The sequence below is a fragment of the Myotis myotis genome, unplaced genomic scaffold (genome assembly GCF_014108235.1).
Source record: "Myotis myotis isolate mMyoMyo1 unplaced genomic scaffold, mMyoMyo1.p scaffold_m19_p_12, whole genome shotgun sequence".
Lineage (NCBI taxonomy): Eukaryota > Metazoa > Chordata > Mammalia > Chiroptera > Vespertilionidae > Myotis > Myotis myotis.
Window position 1 is genome coordinate 26,671,305 of NW_023416316.1, and position 19,870 is coordinate 26,691,174.

The 19,870-nt window shown below is 53.1% G+C and overlaps 1 protein-coding gene across 1 annotated transcript in view; it reads left to right on the top strand.

Moving 5' to 3' along the window:
* Nucleotides 1–19,870, top strand: part of PAX5 (paired box 5) — a 157,357-nt gene that overhangs the window by 29,652 nt on the left and 107,835 nt on the right. Inside the window, exon 5 of the mRNA XM_036330365.1 lies at nt 1,797–1,925. Coding sequence (XP_036186258.1) covers nt 1,797–1,925 — 129 coding nt within the window. The remainder of the gene's footprint in view (nt 1–1,796; nt 1,926–19,870) is intronic.

Consider the following 19,870-nt stretch of genomic DNA (forward strand, 5'->3'; position numbering starts at 1 on the left):
CTTCTTCTGTTGAAAGAAAAGAGAAGTTAACGATTTCTACTTCTGTGTCTCCTAAGGAAGAGCTAAAATCAAACTCAAGCGAGAAGAAAGGCACCGTTCCCTCTAGGTCTGTAGGAGCAAGGGCTGGCCCTGCTCCAAGGAAAGCAACAAACAGCTTCTCACGCAATCACTGCCATTTCTAGTCATTTCCTACGCGGCCCAGTCAAAGGCGGCTCTACCTGCCTCCAGCTAGTTATAGCCCAAGGAAATGTGTCTGAGATTGGTTTGTAGGTTTTAATGAACCAAGAAAGAATTCCCACGGCCCAGAAGTGGAAATTCAGCTGTACAGCTTGGTGGGGGGGGTGGCGGGGGGGGGGGAGACCCTGACCACTGACTGGCCGGCCTCTCCCTCGGACTCTGAGGCCCGGAGTTAATGTGAACCTTGCACAAAAACCTCCCCTCCCCCATTCTTATCCTTAAGAACTCAGAGATCTGGTTTCAGTCACAAGTCACGGGCTTCTGCCTACATTTCTGGGCAGGGGAAGTGTAGACTTCCCGGCAGTAGACCCACGGCTAAGCCCTGGCGCTACTGCTCACTGGCTGGCTGGGAGCCAGTCACTTCACCTTTGTGAAGCCTCAGTTTCTTCATGTGATAAATGGGGATAAATAATAGCAGGCATCAAATGAGAAGCACTGCATTGTGTGAAGCCTCTTACTGGTTTTCATTACTAATTAGTGAAGAACAGATTACTATAGGGCAGCGGTTCTCAACCTGTGGGTCGCGACCCCTTTGGGGGTCAAACGACCCTTTCACAGGGGTCGCCTAAGACCATCGGAAAACACATATATAATTACATATTGTTTTTGTGATTAATCACTATGCTTTAATTATGTTCAATTTGTAACAATGAAATTGGGGGTCACCACAACATGAGGAACTGTATTAAAGGGTCGAAGCATTAGGAAGGTTGAGAACCACTGCTATAGGGGTTATGACTAGTTTCTGGGTTCCAGTCACCACTCTGCCTCTTATTAGCTCTGGGACCTTGGGCAAGTCACTTACTTTCTCTGAGCCTTCGTTCATTCCTTTACCTTTTCAGTGGGATAATAACATGAGCTCGATTATAAGACTGTTTGCAGGATTAAATGAGACAATGCCTGGCATAAGAGTAAGTTATCAGAAAATGTTAGTTATTGTTATTTTATATATATCAGTATAACTATATGTTACATATATTACTATATCAGTATTATGTGGTTCATATTAAAATCTATGGAAGGAGAAAAGACAGTGAGGAACTGTAAAAAGAAGGGATAGCCTGCCATTTGGGATTTTGTTGGCTATGTGTGTGAGGGAGCAGGAATTTGGTCCGCATGGATGGGTGGGTATGTAAACAGGGAGCGAACCTGCCTAATGAGTGAGTCTAGGTCTTTTGCCCACTGGCTGGTGGTAGGCCCCGCTCCCCTCTTTCTCTTCTCCATCTCCCGGCTTCCTGTATCCTTGGACAGGCTGGCATTTGAGCGAGTGCCCTTCTTACGCTGCCCCTTGTTCCTCTCTACACTGTCAGTCCTCTTCACTGCCCTCCTCCCCTGTCATCCTTCCCAGCAGCAGAGAACCTGGGCTGATGGCCCGAGGGGCGCCCTCCTCACCCAGGTGTGGCCACTGCTCAGGCACACGCCCTCTTCCCTGTCCCTGCACTTCCTCGTGCTTGCAGGGCAGTCACATCCAGCCCCCTGTAGGTTGAGTGCCCTTGTTTGCGCCCTCTGCCTCTGTTCCCTCTTCAGCCGGGCCCTGACCGCCCTCTCCCTCTGCACAGTGTCCACGGGCTCCGTGACGCAGGTGTCCTCGGTGAGCACGGACTCCGCGGGCTCTTCGTACTCCATCAGCGGCATCCTGGGCATCACGTCCCCCAGCGCCGACACCAACAAGCGTAAGAGAGATGAAGGTAAGAGATGCGGGCACAGCCCTGTCTGGGATGGGCCCGGCGGGATCTGCTCCAGGGCACTCAGTCCGAGGTGGAAGCACAGATGCACCCCCTTACCTGCAGAGCACCCGAGTCCCCCCACCCAGGCCCAGGCCCTTCCTTGGACATGGAGACCTGGGGAGGGGCAGGCGGGGCTGCCTGGGGCTGTGGATTTCTCGCTGGCCTCCCCCCATCTTTACCCCTGGAGTGGAGGAAGGTGTGTTTGGCAGAGCCCTGTGAGCTGAGCTTTGAGCCTCTGGGAAGACCTTGCATGTCCACATATGAAGCAGGGTGTGGAGGGTACGAGGGCGACACGGCGGGTGTCCCCTTTGTGAGGGAGCCTGGAGGAGAGGGAGGGGCTGGGTGTCCTGCAGTGAGAGGGGCACCCATAGGGGTAGGCTGTGCACACCTCTCTCCAGGGTGGTGATGGTGGGGACTGAGGAAGTTAATAATCATCTCATCTCTGCCCAGGGCCTGGGAGGAAGGAGTGCAGGGGCCTCCTGGGGATACAAAGAGACAATCTTCCCACTGGTTTGTCTCAGCCCCTCAGTGCTACCAGCTGGGCTTCTAGAGCTGCCCCGTCCTGTACACTGGCCCAGCTTACCCCGGCTCCCCTTTTCCCTGGATGGGCTGCCAGCGCCGCTGACATAACGGGTTTGAGAGGAAGAGCGACCCTCTGGGAGTCTGTAAAACCTTCGTCAGGAAAGGAAAAGAAAACAAAAGCGGGCCTTGGTCTAGGTCCCTCGGAGCAGCGCGACAGAAATCTTGATTCAATTATTCTGTTCCTCGGCACAATTCCCGTTCGCAGCTCCCTGTAAGGGATGTATGTTCTGGCGAGCACATGCCTAAGTACTTAAGATCTGTAACTAGAAAATTGAGTTGGCCTGGCAGTGGATTGGCCTGTGGTCTGCGTGTTCCAGGCATCACAGGAGCTGAGTCTGTGGCTGCTGTTTGGAGTTGCGGGGGTGCCTGGGGATGGTTCACGGCTTTGGGAACCTGCCTCCCCTCTTTCCTGCTCCTGGCACTCAGAGCCAATGTCTTCAACTCAGTGGGTGGATGTCTTTAACTCAGTGGGTGGCTGTGCTGTGTTATGCAGGAGGCACTGGGCCTACCATCTCTGTTGGTTTAGGGGGTTGAAGGTGTCATCTTTTCTCCTATTGTCACCTGGACTCGGATAAGATGTGCCCAAACTGGGGCCGGGCTGTGTTTGATCGCGGTGGATGGGCGAGCTGGGTGCAGCTCCCTCAGAGGCTGAGGGAGCCAGGCAGAGATTTTTGGAGGAAGAAACAAATCTAGTTTGATGTTTACCGTCAAACAGACAGGTCCTGATTTGGGGGGATTGTCTTATTGTGTGTGTGGAGAGTTGTAATGGATTCTAGTCTCCGATCAGAGGTCACTGCTTAGCCTTGAAAACTGCTTTAAAGGGTGTAGGATGGCCGGCCTTTGGGTGCTGTTAGTGTAGGCTGCTCTGTGCTGGTCGCATCATTCTTAAGGACTGTGACCATCTGGGGTATTGGCCATTAATGGGGATATAGACAAATTAGGGTGTCCAGAGGGGTGGAACCTGGATGGAGGGGGATCCGGAGAACTTCTCAAAGCTCTAGGGATGTTTTGGCACAGAGAAGAGAAGAATGAGCTGAATTGGACTGTTTCCTTCAACATTTGGAGGGCTGACATGGAAGGCAAGAGCAATGAGACGTTGCTGTGTGGCCTCAAAGGCTAGCATGTGGCAGATGCAGAGATTTCAGCTCAGTATAAAAAAGAACGTTGTGAATATGAGAATGGTCTAGGGCAGTGGTTCTCAACCTTCTGGCCCTTTAAATACAGTTCCTCATGTTGTGACCCAACCATAAAATTATTTTCGTTGCTACTTCATAACTGTAATGTTGCTACTGCTATGAATTGTAATGTAAATATCTGACATGCAGGATGGTCTTAGGCGACCCCTGGGAAAGGGTCGTTCGACCACCAAAGGGGTCGCGACCCACAGGTTGAGAACCGCTGGTCTAGGGCAAGAAGGGGCTGCCTTAGGAGGTAGTGAGTTTCTTGTCACTAGAACTATGTAAGTAGAGCCGAGGTGGCCACTCACTGGGCTGCCGTACAATAGTAGGAGGAATCAGGTGCAGGATTGGATGATCTTTGAGCTCCTCCCAGTTTTGAAATTTATGATTGAGCCCTGATGCCCAGGAAGACTTGGGAGGTGATTCAGTCAGTGCTCTGGGGGCTGAGGGAGAATGATATGATGGTCTTGGAAGCTTATAGGAAGGCCAAGCAGCAAACAGGCCCCCTACCCCTGCCCTGCATCAGGGAAAGTGTTATGGCTGAGCAGCGAGGTGGGGCAGAAGTGCCCTGGCTCACATCAGCAAGCTGTCTGGAAGGAGCATTGCCTAGTGCTCCCCACTGCTCTTTCTCCAACTCGCTCTGCATCTCCTGGATCCTTGCATTGATTTCGGAGAGTTGAAGCAGCAGAGATTTTCAGCCACATTTTATAGAGGAGGAACCTGAGGCCCAGGGAGTTCCTTGAAGTTGGCAAAGCCACACAGGCTGGCATGCCCTAGGGCCTAGGGGGTCAGGAGGAGCTGGAGAGCCCCTGAGGCCTCAGCCCCAGGTATTGTCTGGCCACCTGCTACCCCCTCCCGCTGCAGAGAGGCGGTTTGGGGGTGGAGCAGCCTGGGGAGGGTGTGAGGAGGAGTTTCCAGCAGAAGCGCATGGCCAGAGTGTGGTGAGAAAGTAAGAACCAGCCACGGGGAAGCACGGGGGAATTGCCAGGTGCATTGGAGGGCTGGGACAGCAGACCATGGCACCATTTTTCTCAGGAGACCTCAGCAGCCTGGGGGAAGGGCCCTGGGGCAAAAGAAGCATTAGGGAGCAAGAGGAAGACTACCGAGTGTCCCACCCCCATTTCTCAGAGGAGGTGACTGGGGCTCCGCAAGGTGGAGTCGCTTGTTCAGCTCTGGTTTGCAGGCATCTCCAACTTGGACTTGGGTGTTGCCCTGTGGGCATTTCCTGGTGCCACTCTTCTGCCCAGGCCGCAGGGCATGGGTGGATGGTAATAGAGTCCAGTCACAGAGGGCCTGTGCTCCAGAGCTCGCAGGCTGGTGCAAAAGACTGGCAAACCCAAAGCCCCTTCAGTGTGTGAGGTAATGTGTGATGGGGTCGGGGGGCGTGGGGGAGGGAAGATGACGCCAGGAGAGCAAGGTGGGGGAGGGGCCAATTTTGACCAAAAGGATCTGGAAACGCTCTTTAGAGGAAGTGGCACTTTACAGAGAAAATAATACTTTCCACTGCTTCTGTTGTTAAATTTAAATTAATTAAAATACAATAAAACTAGAAATTTAGTTTCCCAGTTGCACTAGCCACATGTTAAATGCTCAGTAGCCACCTGTGGTGGCTACTGTATTGGACAACATGGCTTGAGTACAGTGTGTGACACATCGTAGATGCTCCTTGGTGCAGGGGACCAGTCACATGTCCGCAGAGGGTTAAAGGCAGCTACAGGGAGGCAGAGAATGGCTCCGTGCAAGAACAGCTTCAGTCTCTTAGTTGGGCTGAACTAGGGCTTTCGTGGAGAGGGCTGTGGGGTGGGCCTCAGGAGTCCAGCTGGGCTAGGGGCCAGAGCCCGAGGCCGTGCCTCCCTCCCCGGAAGGCCCAGAGGAGGAGGTGCTGGGGCTGGACTTGGCAGAGCAGCCATGGGTGAAAGGGCAGCCCCAGACCCTCTGTTTCTTCCTGGGCCTTTGATCTCTGGTGGGGCCTCCTTCTGCCTGTCTCCAGGGCCCCCATTCAGGTCCCCTCGACCTCCCCTCCCCTCATCTCCCCAGAGTTTGAAAGGCCCCGGACACACCGAGGTCAGCGGAGTGCGAATCCCTTTCACTAGCTCAGAAAGCCGCCGATGCAGTGGCAGCTTGGGCCCCGGGACCAGGAGCTTCTTGTTAGGCGGCGGAGGGTGCCTGGCAGGTGGCATTTCCCGCCTTCCGGGCCCTGGCTGCCCTCTGCCTGACAAGGCACAGGAAGGGCGGCCAAACCCCAGAGTGGCCTGTTCTTTACAAGCGATGCCAAGCCCTGTAGACCCTCATGGGGAGGTTTGGGGGCATTTGGCAGGGGCTCCTGTCATGACCGTTCATCCCTCTTTATGGAGGTGTCTGTCTTCTCATGTCTTTTGTTTGGGGATGCACCTCATCCAGTGTTATCTGCCTCTGTTTATGTCTTGTGTATTGAGACTTCCTCTGTGTCTGCTTCTGTATCCTGGTCTAGTGTTCTCTCTTTCTCTTTCTCTCTCTCTCTCTCTCTCTCTCTCTCTCTCTCTCTCTCTCTCACACACACACACACACACACACACACACACACACACACACACACGTTCACTATCTCTGTCTTTTTGTATTCATTCTTGCTCTCTCTTACCACCTCCCTTCTTCCAGGCTGGGAGCCCCACCTCAGCCCTGCCCTGCAGACCTCCATGGAGCCGTTGTGGGGAGGGAAGTGGTTTCAGAAGCTCACAGACCAGTCAGGGTCCAGGGCCCTCTTGACCGTGGGCAGGCCCTGGCCTCCCTCTCTTAGGACCCTCTTTATTTGCTGGACACTCAGACCTTGTCTGCTGCTCTGGGCTCTGGGCTCTGGGCAGAAGGCAGAAGGCTGGAGCAGACGGTGCACAGACCTTCTGTTTCCCAGAGGGAAGGGGGTGTGGGAAAGCTCCCATCATTGGAGTGTGAGCAGGGGCAGGAGCACCGTGGGAGGCATGCTGGGCGGGACTCTGACTTCTGAGGGCAGGTGCATCCTGGGCAGCATGTGCTTCCTAACTGCCCTCTGCCTGGAAGGGGCTCTGCCTGCTTGTCTTTCCCTCCTGCCACCTGAGTCAGGAACTGTAAGCAGCCTGTGTGGCACCAGGATTCCACAGACCTCTGCTTTCTGGAGAGCCCAAAGCAAGGTGTTGAGGTATTGAGACCAGGACACGGGCTCACAGGCCAGGGATGAATTCGTGGGAGGACTGTCTGTGATGAAACCTTTAGCATATTAATCTCCCTGAGCCTCCCTTTTGTCTTCTGGAAAACAGGGGTGGCACCAGTTTTACAGGTTCCTGTGAGGATAACATAAAGTCACACCCCGAAAGGGTTTAGCCCCAGGGCCCGGTGGCAGTTGGTCATAAATGGCCACGGAAGGAGACTGGGGCTCCAGGCTGTGAGGCCAGCCCCAGGCTGAGGGCAAGCAGGCTCCCACCAGAGTTCTATTTGCCAGCTGAAACTGGCTGATCTGCCCACCCCCGACTTCCTGTTTGTAACAGTCTCCTGCTGTGGGCATCAAGACTGAACAACAGTGCCCCCAGGTGTCAGCCGCAAAATGAAGGGCCACTCTGGCTTTCTTGGTTTCCCAGCCCCCTCGATGGAAGAATGAAAGAATAAAGCCCAGTTTCCTATGAAGATGGCCCTGGGTACCCCGGGTGGGGGAGGCCTCCAGGGTGGAGGGAAGAAGGCAGAGCGCCTGGCCTGGGAGGGCTGGGCATCTGGGAGTCGAGGTTACCAGCTTGGACCTCTACACTCCCCTGTCAGAGCCAGAAGGGCCTTGGAGAGCACCCAGGACATGTCACCCAGTCATTATCCAGGTGGGAAAACAGGCTTGGTGAAGAGAAAGGGGTAGTAACCAGGTCCCCTAGTAAAAACCCAGAAAAACCAGAGGGAGACAATGGACTCCTCAGAACATCCTTGGTCTCCTGCTGCGTTTGATGTGACAGATCTCACTTTTTTCTCTCCCCTCGTTTCTTCCATTCTCCTAAGTCCATCTTGTGTCCCTTGTTGAAAGCTACCAGGGACCCTTAGCCTGACCCCACCATGACCAGACCCTGGGGGGAGGGTGGCAGCTGACCCACTAATCCCCCAGGGTTAACTTCAACTCTTGACAAAGAGTCCTGACCTTCCCACCCCGCCTCCCTCCCATTCCTCCTCCTCAGCCCGTCTGTGTGTCCTGTCCCTGTGCGGTCTCTGAGCTTTCCTGTCTCTGGGCAGCTCCCACTCACCCCTTGGTCCTCCATGAGGTGTCCCCTGGGTGTGCCCCCAGGCTGACCCTGCAGGTCCATGGACCTTATGCAGGTACAAGGACCAGGACCAAGCTGCTTGCCGGGAGGGCATCGCTTGGAGCCCAGGTCGCCGTTGCAGCCTAGCAGTCATGCTTTACTTGGCTTGCCCTGTGTTTAAAATGACTTCACTTAGTTACCAGCATTTAAAAACCAGAAGGTTTCACACAGAGATGTCTGGCTTTTCTTGGGAAAAAGCCCATCAGATCTGGCAACACTTGGTGGGCCTCCTTACGTGGCCACAATCTTCTGGGGCTGCTGGGCTGTTCTTCAGACTGCTCCCTACTCACCCTGCCCACAACACTGGTGCTCTGTGTTGCTCTCCCAGACACCTTTGAGTTTCCGAGTCCTAGTGTGGACGCAGAACATGTTTCATTGAGTCCAGCCTGTGGCAGCTGAAGCCTATGGAGGCAGGGCCCTGACCTGATGAAGCCGTGTGTGTGTGTGTGTGTGTGTGTGTGTGTGTGTGTGTGTGTTCAGGGAAGAGGGCAGTCCAGCTCTCAGAGGTGGCTGGAGTAGGAGAGGCAGTAGGGCAGGGAGAAGGAGTGGTGGGTGGAGTAGGAGAGGCAGTAGGGCAGGGAGAAGGAGTGGTGGGTGAAGTGGGAGAGGCAGTAGGGCAGGGAGAAGGAGTGGTGGGTGGAGTAGGAGAGGCAGTAGGGTAGGGAGAAGGAGTGGTGGGTGGAGTGGGAGAGGCAGTAGGATAGGGAGAAGGAGTGGTGGGTGGAGTGGGAGAGGCAGTAGGGCAGGGAGAAGGAGTGGTGGGTGGAGTGGGAGAGGCAGTAGGGCAGGGAGAAGGAGTGGTGGGTGGTAGGAGAGGCAGTAGGGCAGGGAGAAGGAGTGGTGGGTGGAGTAGGAGAGGCAGTAGGGCAGGGAGAAGGAGTGGTGGGTGGAGTAGGAGAGGCAGTAGGGCAGGGAGAAGGAGTGGTGGGTGGTAGGAGAGGCAGTAGGGCAGGGAGAAGGAGTGGTGGGTGGAGTAGGAGAGGCAGTAGGGTAGGGAGAAGGAGTGGTGGGTGGAGTGGGAGAGGCAGTAGGATAGGGAGAAGGAGTGGTGGGTGGAGTGGGAGAGGCAGTAGGATAGGGAGAAGGAGTGGTGGGTGGAGTGGGAGAGGCAGTAGGGCAGGGAGAAGGAGTGGTGGGTGGAGTGGGAGAGGCAGTAGGGCAGGGAGAAGGAGTGGTGGGTGGTAGGAGAGGCAGTAGGGCAGGGAGAAGGAGTGGTGGGTGGAGTAGGAGAGGCAGTAGGGCAGGGAGAAGGAGTGGTGGGTGGTAGGAGAGGCAGTAGGGCAGGGAGAAGGAGTGGTGGGTGGAGTAGGAGAGGCAGTAGGGCAGGGAGAAGGAGTGGTGGGTGGTAGGAGAGGCAGTAGGGCAGGGAGAAGGAGTGGTGGGTGGAGTAGGAGAGGCAGTAGGGCAGGGAGAAGGAGTGGTGGGTGGAGTAGGAGAGGCAGTAGGGCAGGGAGAAGGAGGCACCCCTCTTGACAGCCCAGAAGACCAGTGAGCTTGAGGTCATTCAGTCCACACCCTCCAGACTAGTCCAGGCACAGTGGGCGCAGGCTTGCCCAGGGAGGGCCGGGGGTGGTTGGTGACAGAGATGACAAGGACCGGGTTTCCGTCTCCATGCCCGGCTGGCCACTCCTTCCAGCCTTGCAGTCACTGGCCCCTTAGCTGAGCCCCAGGCAGACAGGTTTCAGAGGCTTCCTTGGTAAAGCAGGGGACTGAGGCCAGGTGGTCAGTCAGAGGGGCTCCTTGGGCCTCTCCCTAGTGCCAAGGGCCTGTCCCTTGGGTGGTGGGTCAGGTTTCGGTTCCTCCCAGCCCCTGGGTCTCTGAGTTTCACTTTGATTCACTGAGTGGGAGCCTTCATGAGAGCCAAAGCCACTGAACACCCTCTCCACCCCAACCCCCACCCTTTGCCCACCTGCTTTGTCCAGGGCCCCTCCTCCCCTCCCCCCACAGACTCCTTTTCCCATGGGACTGTGCACTGGTGTCTGGAGAGCCCTGGGGGGGGGGGGGTGTGAAGGCCGGGGGTGGGGGGTGGGTGGGTGCACAGTGTGAGGATCTCAGCTCAGAGAGTGGGTTCTGGGCCCAGAACAAGAGTTGAGGGGTCAGAGGGTGTAGAGCAGTGGTTCTCAACCTTCCTAATGCTGCGACCCTTTAATATAGTTCCTCATGTTGTGGTGACCCCCAACCATAAGATTATTTTCGTTGCTACTTCATAACTGTAATTTTGCTACTGTTATAAATCGTAATGTAAATATCTGATATGCAGGATGTATTTAGGCGACCCCTGTGAAAGGGTCGTTCGACCCCCAAAGGGGCCGCGACCCACAGGTTGAGAACCGCTGGTGTAGAGTCTCCTCGCCATGAGCCAGCCCCTGGAACGGAGTGGCTTTCTTCACACCCGTATGCCCTGCTGCCTTGTGAGGCAGAGGGTCCCCAGTCCTTTCTCTCTGGCTTTGGAATATGGATTAGCCCTCGGCTGGCCGCAGAGCGTGTGGTTCAGGGACTCGGCAGCGCCCCAAGTTACTAGAGACTCGTGAGGCAGGGGAAGGAGCCTGGGAGGGGGCGCCAGGAGCTCTGGGTTCCACCCTGACGCTGTGGCTCACTTGCTGGTGACCATAGGGAAACCCTTCCTCTTGCTGGGCCTCAGTCTTCGCACCTATAATGCAGGATTAATAAACTCAGGCTCTTTTGGTACCAGGAGTCTGAGCTTCTCCTGGTCCCATGTCAAGTCCTTTGGCTTTATTTTAGGTGAGTGGTTCTCAAACTTTTTGTATCGGGATCCATTAAAACTATTAAAAAGGATTTAAAAAAACCGTGCAAGAACGTTTTTAGTATATGTGGGCTAATTAAAATGGACAAAATTTAAACCTTTATGTATTAACTTATTAAAAATAACAGTAATAAACAAGAAACATAAGTAATATTTTTGAAATAAGAGAGAACTCTATTTTCCCAACCAAAAACACTTTGGGTGGGATTGCTTTAGGATTTTGCAAATCTCCTTAGTATCTGACTTAACAGAAGACAGCTGGCTTTTCATGTCTTCTGCATCTGATGTGTTGTGACATCACGCACCCTGGAGCCTCAGGGAAACTCCACTGTCACTTATGAGAGAGTGAGAGTGAAGAAATCCATCTTGGTGTTACAATGAACATAGTTTTGCCCTCACAGACCCCTTAAAAGGTTCTTGGGGACCCCCATAGGGGATCCTGGATTAGACCTCGAGAATCTCTGCTTCAGGCTGCTTGCAAACTCTGGTAGGAACAGAAGCTAAATTGTTTTAGTTTTTTAAAAGGTATCATCATTGTGTCCTGTTCTTAGCTCCTGAAGGCAGTGAGAGCCATGACAGGTCTTTGAGCTGGGGCGGGGGCGGGGTGGGGAGTAACAAACACACTGGCTTGTCTTCTAGCAGATTGGGGTATGCGGTGCTTCTTCATTTCTCCCCCTCCCCCTCCTTCTCCCCTTCCTCCCACTCCTCCTTCTTTCCCTCTTCCTCCCCCCTCCTCTTCTTCTGTTAAACAATGGCTTTTTTTTGTTGTTTCTTTGTTTGTTTTTATTGATTTTAGAGAGACGAAGGGAGAAAGAGAAACACTGATTTTCTGTTCCGTTTATGCATTCATTGGTTGATTCTTGTATGTGCCCTCACCGGGGATGGAACCCACAACCTTAGTGTACTGGGACGATGCTCTAACCAACTGAGCTGCCCGGCTAGGGCTGCAGTGCTTCTTAATCCTCTCCCAAGCTGGCGCTTACACAAGAAAGGCACAGCTACTGTGGTTCCTTTCAGTTCCAGTGGATCATCTGTAGGGTTTGAGGTTTGATCTCCCTCCAGTGGGCTTCCTTCGGGGGCCAGCAGCAGCACCTAGTGCTCCCTCGGAGCCTGGGGAGGGGGCGTTTGGGACCCAACCATGTCTCCCCTTCTCAGCTTAGCTCTGCATTAGTCTGCAGACCCTGAGACCCCACCCTGGGCTTCATTTTGGTGGTAGTTTGGGGATGGGGGGAGAAGCAAATCAGCAAATGATACTGATTAGGAATGAAACAAAAAAAAATGAAATAAAGAAGTGGGTTTGGTATTTATCTCGACTCCTGGCATTTGAGGAAAAGCAGGTCTGAAAGGCAGTTGGGAAAGGAGAGATTTTTGTTCAGATTCCATAGGGGCTTCTGTTTTTTTCTGGAATGCCGGTGGCTGGTCACTCGTGTGTGTGTGTGTGTGTGTGTGTGTGTGTGTGTGTGTAATTTCACTTTGAAATGTCCAGTTTTCATTTTCATTGGTACAAGTTTATCATTTGCATTAGTCCTTCCTGGGTCTAATGGACTACAATGGAGGTGAGGGAGAAAAAGAGAATGTCTTAAGGTAATTTGAGAAGCATTGAGAGAGGGAGAATAAAAGGTGCTAGAGAAGATATGTGTGAGAAGGGGGTTGCTTGTAGTGAAATGAACTGAGCTAGGAGTGGAAACAGAGAGAAAGGCGTGGCTAGAGAAGCGAGACTAGCTTAGAGAGAGACTACAGAAGAGGATGAGAAGTGACAAAGGGGTCAGACAATTCCCAGCACCAGCCACCAGGTGGCACCATTGACCCAAGACAGCTTAGTTGCCAGTCAGGGTTAGGGACAAGAGGGGTAACAGGGCAGTGTACTGGCCACTTGTGGAATGCTTCTAACTCGGTAGGGGTGCGGGCCCGAGAGGCTGGCCATGTGCCAGAGTCACATCTCCGCCAGCATTTAGTCAAGGTAGGGGGAGGCGGGACCATCGACACTGGCGATCAGTCTGGTCGTTACTCACCTCCGTGGTGCAGATGTCCTGGGAGTCAAGCCCTTGGCTCTGTTCTAAGCCTTGACTTGCTGTGTGACCTTGGGCAAGTCACGCCTCTCGGTCTTGTTTTCCTGATGTTAAAGTGTGGAGACTTGAACAGATGCCTTTAAGGGTCTCTGGGCTCTGACGTTTGTGGTGTGCTGACAGAGCCCTGGGGTTGCAGTTCATTTCGGGGTCTTCCTCTCTCAGCTGTGTGACCTTGGGCAGCTCACTTCCCCATCGGTTGGGATTATAGCGACATCTCCCTTACAGACTTTTGTATAAAATAGCAGGTTGAGAAATGTTTTGAAGTCCTTTCTGGTGCTGTGGGAGAGGGAGGGGTTGCTATTTATCATTTTTCTTGGAATTTAACTTAGCCAGAAGCCGGCATTCTGCCATCCTCATAGCTCAGAAAGTTTGTGTCTCTGCCTGTGGCCACACACACACAAAAAGGCTTTATGGCAGGTGCTTGCTTAAGAGCACTGCATCTCTGCCCTAAATATCTTTGGTACCAAGATTCTGAGCTTCATTTTCTCCATCCCCACTACTACTGCCTCGGCCAAGCACTGTCTCCTCTCATTTGGAATATTGCTATGGCCTCCCAGTGGGTCCCCACCTCCAATGCCCCTGACTCCTCCAAACAGTTCGCCTTCCACATAGCAGCCCCAGTGGCACTTCTGGAAAAACAGTTCTAAACAGTGACTTGCTTGACGGGTTTTGAGCATTCAGATCTGCCCCTTGTTCTCAGAAGCCAGCCAAACTTTTCCCCAAGGCTGCGGGGCCTTCCATGGTGAGACCCCTGCCCATCTCACAAGCCACATCCCTCTGCATCCTCCTCTTTTCATGCTCACTGCAGTCCCACCAGACCTCTTCCCGTGCCTTGAGTATCACTTGTTCTTTCCTTGTTGTAGCCTAAGGGTTACTTGCACGGGTTGTAGGGCCGGGCACCTGGGGTTCTGGTGCTGACTCCACCCGTGTCTGCTCATGTGGCTTTGGGCAAGTTATTTGATCTCTTCAAGCCTCAGTTTCCCCATACGTAAAACCAGGGTACCCGTTGTGCCTATGATTGGTTTGTTATGTGGACGGAATGAGGTAATGCATGTAAAGTGACCAGGATGACCCCTGATGTGTGCTCAATAAAGGGTGCCTTTTATTCTGATGCTGGTCCCACTGCCGGAAAAATTGCCCTCCCATCCCACCATTTTTACCAGCTGACATGCCCAAAGTGCAGGATCCAGCTGAAGCATCACTTCCTAGGACCGAGGTGAAAGCTTCCCTGATGCTCTACCGTTAGCTCCCCTGGCCTGGTCTGCAGCAACACAGAACCTACCTGTGGACAAAAGTATCACATTTGTTACTTGTCTCTCTTCCTCGTGATGCTGTGAGCCCCGCGGGGGCCAGAACAGTGTCTGCAGCGGTCACCATTGTCACCTGGTGCCCAACACAGGGCCTGGCTCATGGTAGCAAATATGTACAGAAGAGGACTCTGAATGTTATAGAAGCCTGGAGGCCATCTGGTGGGTGCAGAATGCTGAGTCAAACCCAGAGCCTTGTACATCAAATGTCCTCCTCTGCCCGGCGGCGTGGCTCAGTGGCTGAGCATCAACCTATGGATCAGGAGGTCACGGTTCAATTCCCCGTCAGGGCACATGCCTGGGTATGGGCTCGATCCCCAGTGCGGGGCGTGCAGAAGGCAGCCAATCAGTGATTCTCTCTCATCGTTGATATTTCTATCTCTGGCTCCCTCTCCCTTCCTCTCTGAAAGCAATAAAAATATTTTTTAAAAAGTTCTCCCCCTCCTGCCTGACCTCAGAGTCTATTCCCTGGCCGCGTCTGGCCTCGTTGAAAGGATCTCATGACAACCATTCTAGAGGGAGAGGGAGCCCTCCCCTGGTCTAAACACACACACACACACACACACACACACACACACACACACACACACTGATATGCATGCTGGGGCCTGCAGCCCTTGTTCTGCCTGCCTTGCCTGAGTATATGTTCCAGGTGTATATAGACCATGGCTCCAAACAGAAACTGTAATGGCTAGAACTAAATGAGTGTTTCCTATATACATTTTTAATTACTACCCTTTTAATACTCACCACCACTGTATCCGGTGAATATTCTTATTATTCCTTCGGTCTGAGGGCTGACGCTGTAACCACTGAGCAAACCTGCCAAGGCCCTAAAATATTTTGATTAGGACTGGCACATGGCCAGTTGTAAAAATATCAGCTACTATTATTGCTACCAAGAGAGCAGAGATTTTACCCTGCATCTGGATTCCTCAAGGCGGCCTTGTTAAGAACTTTCTAATTTCTCTTTCTCTGTTTTTTAATGATAATTTTATTTATACTGCTAGGTCTAGTGAGAGGATTATTCAGGCTATGGTCAGAACAAAAAAGACGTACCCACCAGAATTGAGACTAGCAGGCTTTTAGTTCCATGTTTCCGAAGCTAATGATTTAGTTATAGATGAGGGCAGCTTGCAGAGGCAGGACGAGCTGGACATGGAGTGGCGAGGCCTGGGTTCCTGGTTCCAGTCCAGCCACTATCTGGCTGTGTGATCAGTCAGGTCCCTGGCCCCTGAGTCCTTGATGTGGATGCAATGAGCCCAGACAACCCTTCCAGCTCCCGATCCTCCCTCCTCCCTGCTCCCTGCTGTCCCCCCTCCCTCCTCCATCTTCTCTCTCTTCATTTCCTTTCTGTCTGAGACACAAATGCCATCCAGCACTTTTGAATGGTACTTTTGTTCCGCTAACATCTCTTTTCTGAAAAGAAGGATCAGTCAGGTTTGTATCTTTTAAATGCTAGCACGTTTTATCAGTTAAGAACCTGCATACCTCTCTCTCATAGCTTTAAGGAGACAGACAGAAGCAGAAAAAGGGGAAGGTTTATGGGAGACAGTGGAGGAAAAGCAACAAAATCTCTTTGGGGGCCCGATGTATGGATGGCCCCTCCAGAAATGCCTTCTTTTCCGGAGTCCCCTTCCTCCCCTCTTCCCCTGACCCTAAGCATTTTTCAGCCTGACTCCAGTTATGACTTGTGTCCCTCTTAGTTCTCCATAGAATGGGGAGGGGGCAAGAGCAGAGCCTATGACTGAGTCATACTTGTCTCAAGGCCTTGGACGTAGGACTTAGAGCACTGGACTTGGAGTCCCAGGACCCTGGGTTTGGGGGTTGGCTTTGCACTCCCACGCTGGCGTTCTTGGGCAATGCATTCTGGGCCTTGATTTCTTATTGGCAAAAGAAAGCCTTCCTCAAAGTCTCGTACAGAATCAGCGAGGAGCAATGGCTGGGACAGTGCTTTGGAAACTGTAAAGCTCTATGGAGGTGTCCTTGTAGCTCGTTTCACGTGCCTGCCCTGTGACCTTGGGATCTTAACTTCGCCAAGGGTCAGTTCTCCCACCTGTAAAATGGGGACCATAATCCTTAGATCATACAATCACTATGAGACTTTCGTAATGAATGTAAAACAGTTCCTGGCAGTGGCAGGTGCCTGGGTCTAGGTTAGTTGCCTTGCCCCTTTCCCTTTCCTATTTCTTCCCACTCCCTCCCCGCTGTGAGTACAGGGCACAATAATTAAGCCACAGGCTTCTGAAGTCTAGTTACCCAGCCTGAAATCCAGTGGGCCACTTCTTGCCTGGGGGATCCGAGGCAGTTTCCCTCACCTGGGCTTCCATCCATTCCCTTGCCTGTAAAAGGACAGCAATATCTGGTGAAGAGGTTTGTCTGGCCGGTCAGGCCATGCCCATAGATGACTGGAGACAGCTGTGCCAGGGCCCGGTGAATGGTAGTGATTCCGCCAGATCTTGCTCCCTCCACACACCCAGACACAGGACCCCAGCCGCCACCCTTTTCAGGGCCCGTGAAGAAAGCCAGACCTGAGCAGCGAGGAGAGGGATCTGCTCAAGGTCGCACTAGGACTCATATGCCAAGGTCTGGGAGGAATCTCCAGGGATTCCACCGTCCTGCCTTGCGAACAAAGCCCCTCCAAGGGGCCCGACCCTCCTCTTCGGCTCTGCGCTCCCGGGCGCCCCCTTGGCCCGGAGGGGAGGGCAAGCGCCTGCCAGGAGGACAACAAGATTTTCCTGCGCGATATGGAAGGAGAAATAAATGCGACCGCGTCGGAACGTGGCGCAAAAAGAAGGGAGCGCGCGGCGCCCTCGGGAAGGAGGCGGCCCTCCCGCCCGGCGTCCGCCCAGCATTTGCAATTTAATTGACATTTGGCGGCAGGAAGCCAATCAGTATAAGTCAATTGACGTTCCGAGATAAAACTAATCGCGGGGCGGCGCTTCCCCCGCCGGCGCGGCTGGCTGGGCCGCGGGGCACAGCGTGGCGGCCGCGGCGCCGGCAGGTAATGGCCCGGGCGCGTGTCTCGGCCCGCGAGGGGGCAGCCGGCGGCCCGCTGATTGCCGCGCAGCCCACGGCGGCCCGGAGAAGCCCGTAATGAATGACTTTATTTGCCGGGGCCCTGCTGAGAACAATTGAGTTTGTTATGGTAACAACGGATGCCAGCTTTCCGGGCCCCAGGGAGCGCGCGGCGGCAGCCGGGAGCTGGGCAGCCGAGCAGATGATGCGCACCGAGGCGAGGGCGCTGGCGGCGGGGAGCCGGCCCACCAGGATCAGGAACCCGAGGGACGCTGTGCGCCCCCAGCCCGCGGGGGAGAGGCTAGCCGCCAGGCCCTCGTGGACGGAGGTGTTGGCTGATACACACCGCTCTTCCCTTGAACCACAGTGCAGAATTGGGATGGTGGTTCATAAACTCCCTGCTTGCTAGTTGGACAGGCCAGTCCTCCTGGGTGTCCCTGCAGACTCTTCTTTCCTCTGCCCCCAGGCCTGGTAAGGGTTGGGGGGTGTCTGGCCTTGCTGAGTGCTGCCCTGACACCAACTTTCTGTCTCTCGCATCAGTGGAAAGTAGGAAAAGGCACAAGAGCGTCCCCCTTTGGCGTGCCCCGGCTTGGCCAATTCAGGGCTGCATTCCAGCCCACCCCGCCTGTGCTGGCGTTGTCCCTGTGCCGTCTGCCCTTCCATCTCATCCCCTGTCTGTGTCCCCATGCTTTTGGCAAGGCACCTCACATAGGAAACCCTCCTTGCTCCCACCGAGAATGCTGGCAGCCAAGTGGCTACCTTCTACTTTCCTTCATCAGAGCACGAGTTCCAAAGGCAGGGGCTGCCTCTGACTCATCCCAGTGACTCCCTCTGCGCCCAGCATGGAGCCTGACAAAGGGTACAGATGTGGAAGGAGTGGACTTCTTTCTTCTTTGCAGTCTCTTGCTTTCCCTCTGGTTACAGACACCAGAGATCCTTTCCTTTTCTTTTCCTTTTTCAGTTCTGTTTTCAAGCTTGCTCTCATTCATTCATTCAACAAATACTGACTGAGAACCAACCATGTCAGGTACTCTGATATAACAGGCTCTGCCCTAAGGGAACCTACCCACCGCTGAGAGATGACAATGCAACGCATGTGATAAGTGTGTGTCAGGCACCTACTGTGTGCCGACTAATGGCCGACATTTCTTGACTCGGCAAAAGCTTCATAAGGGCTTGCTGAGGGCTTTTCCCTCTGAAACACAATAAAAGCGAAGCACAGCAAAGTGAGGTATGTCTATACTCTGCTAGGGGCAGCGGTAGCATGGAGATCCCCTCTGCCCCCTTTCCGGCTCTCCTGCCTCACCCCAGGCTTAGTCTCACCCCCCAGCTCTATGAGCTCCAAAGCTCATTCTGTATGTTTGCAGGGGAGCAGGAGCACCGATTTTCCAAGGATTCTTTTCTTCCCCGGCCTTATGCTCTTGACCTTGATTCAGTCTGAGAAAAGGCAGGAAGGAGAAGCTTCCACAGAATGTGGGATCCTTCCTGGTTCGGTCCTAGCTGGATTATTGTCTTTGGGAAATAGGTTTCTGCAAAGGGTAGGGGGAATCCGGGTGCTGTCCTGTAGGAACAAGCTCTCACTATCCATCGCTTAAGGAAGCACATTTATTTGAAAGTCATTTTTGGCACTTGTCTTCCTGTCTCTCAAAATGGGCCTGGGGAACGCTCTCTCCAGGCGATACCCTTTTTCTGGAAGGCAGATTAGGAAGATAGCCTGGCCCATGGGATCGTCCTAACTGGCAAAACTAAAGGGGCTTTGGAAATCATAAATAGTGATTTTAATTCTGTCAACGTAATGTCTCCGCTCTAAGACAAATCCTTTGCGGTGCTTCATTTGCTATCCTAAAGTGAAATTTAGAGAAAATAAAACCTACCCACAGACATAATTTAAAGAGGCAACATGATGCCCCAATTGTAACAAAAAGGGGAAAGAGAGGTAAAATTATAATAAAATGATGTATTTCGTTATGTAAAGGCTCAGGCATGACTACACCAGAAGACATAATAAAATAGTCAGTTGCTTGCACTTATGCGTACAATTGCCATGAATGCAGCAGCTACAAATGTGGACAGCTGTGGTTTTTGGCAATACAAATATACCTCTGGTGGTGTTGCCACCAGCAGACTGATTTTCTAAAATTGTGAACATGTTTTGATAAAATTCCAACCAAAGCAAAGCATAATGATCTTCCCTCAGTTTATGTGAAACTGTATTGTTGGAAAGGTCAGTGTAAATTAAAACACGGAGTTTGTGTGTATGAGTAAAACAGAGTTAGGTTCATGGCTCAACCTGAGTGTATGATGGGGCATTCCAAGGATGTGTGGGATGCAGGGTGACCCCTCGCTGTGCTTCCGGGATGGGGCTGGGTAATATCCCTAACTCCACCCACAAAAGGCCATAGCCCTTTTCCAAAAACAATACCTGACAGATTTTTAAACTTGGCTCTGATCTGACTACCCTTGTTGAGATCTATGAGAACAAATGCATTTCTCTCTGGGGTCCCTGCCTTTGGGAAGTTCTGTAACTCTGTTAAAAAGCAAAGTCTGCATACACCGTGTACCTATTGTATGCAAGACCCGGTGCTGGATAGACACAGGAGTGCGACCAGACTTGTATCTGGGGCTATGGAAGCTACCTGACCCTAGTCCATGAGTGCCAAGCTCCCAGGGGCCTCCGTTGGTGAGTATAGCCCCATCCACATCTT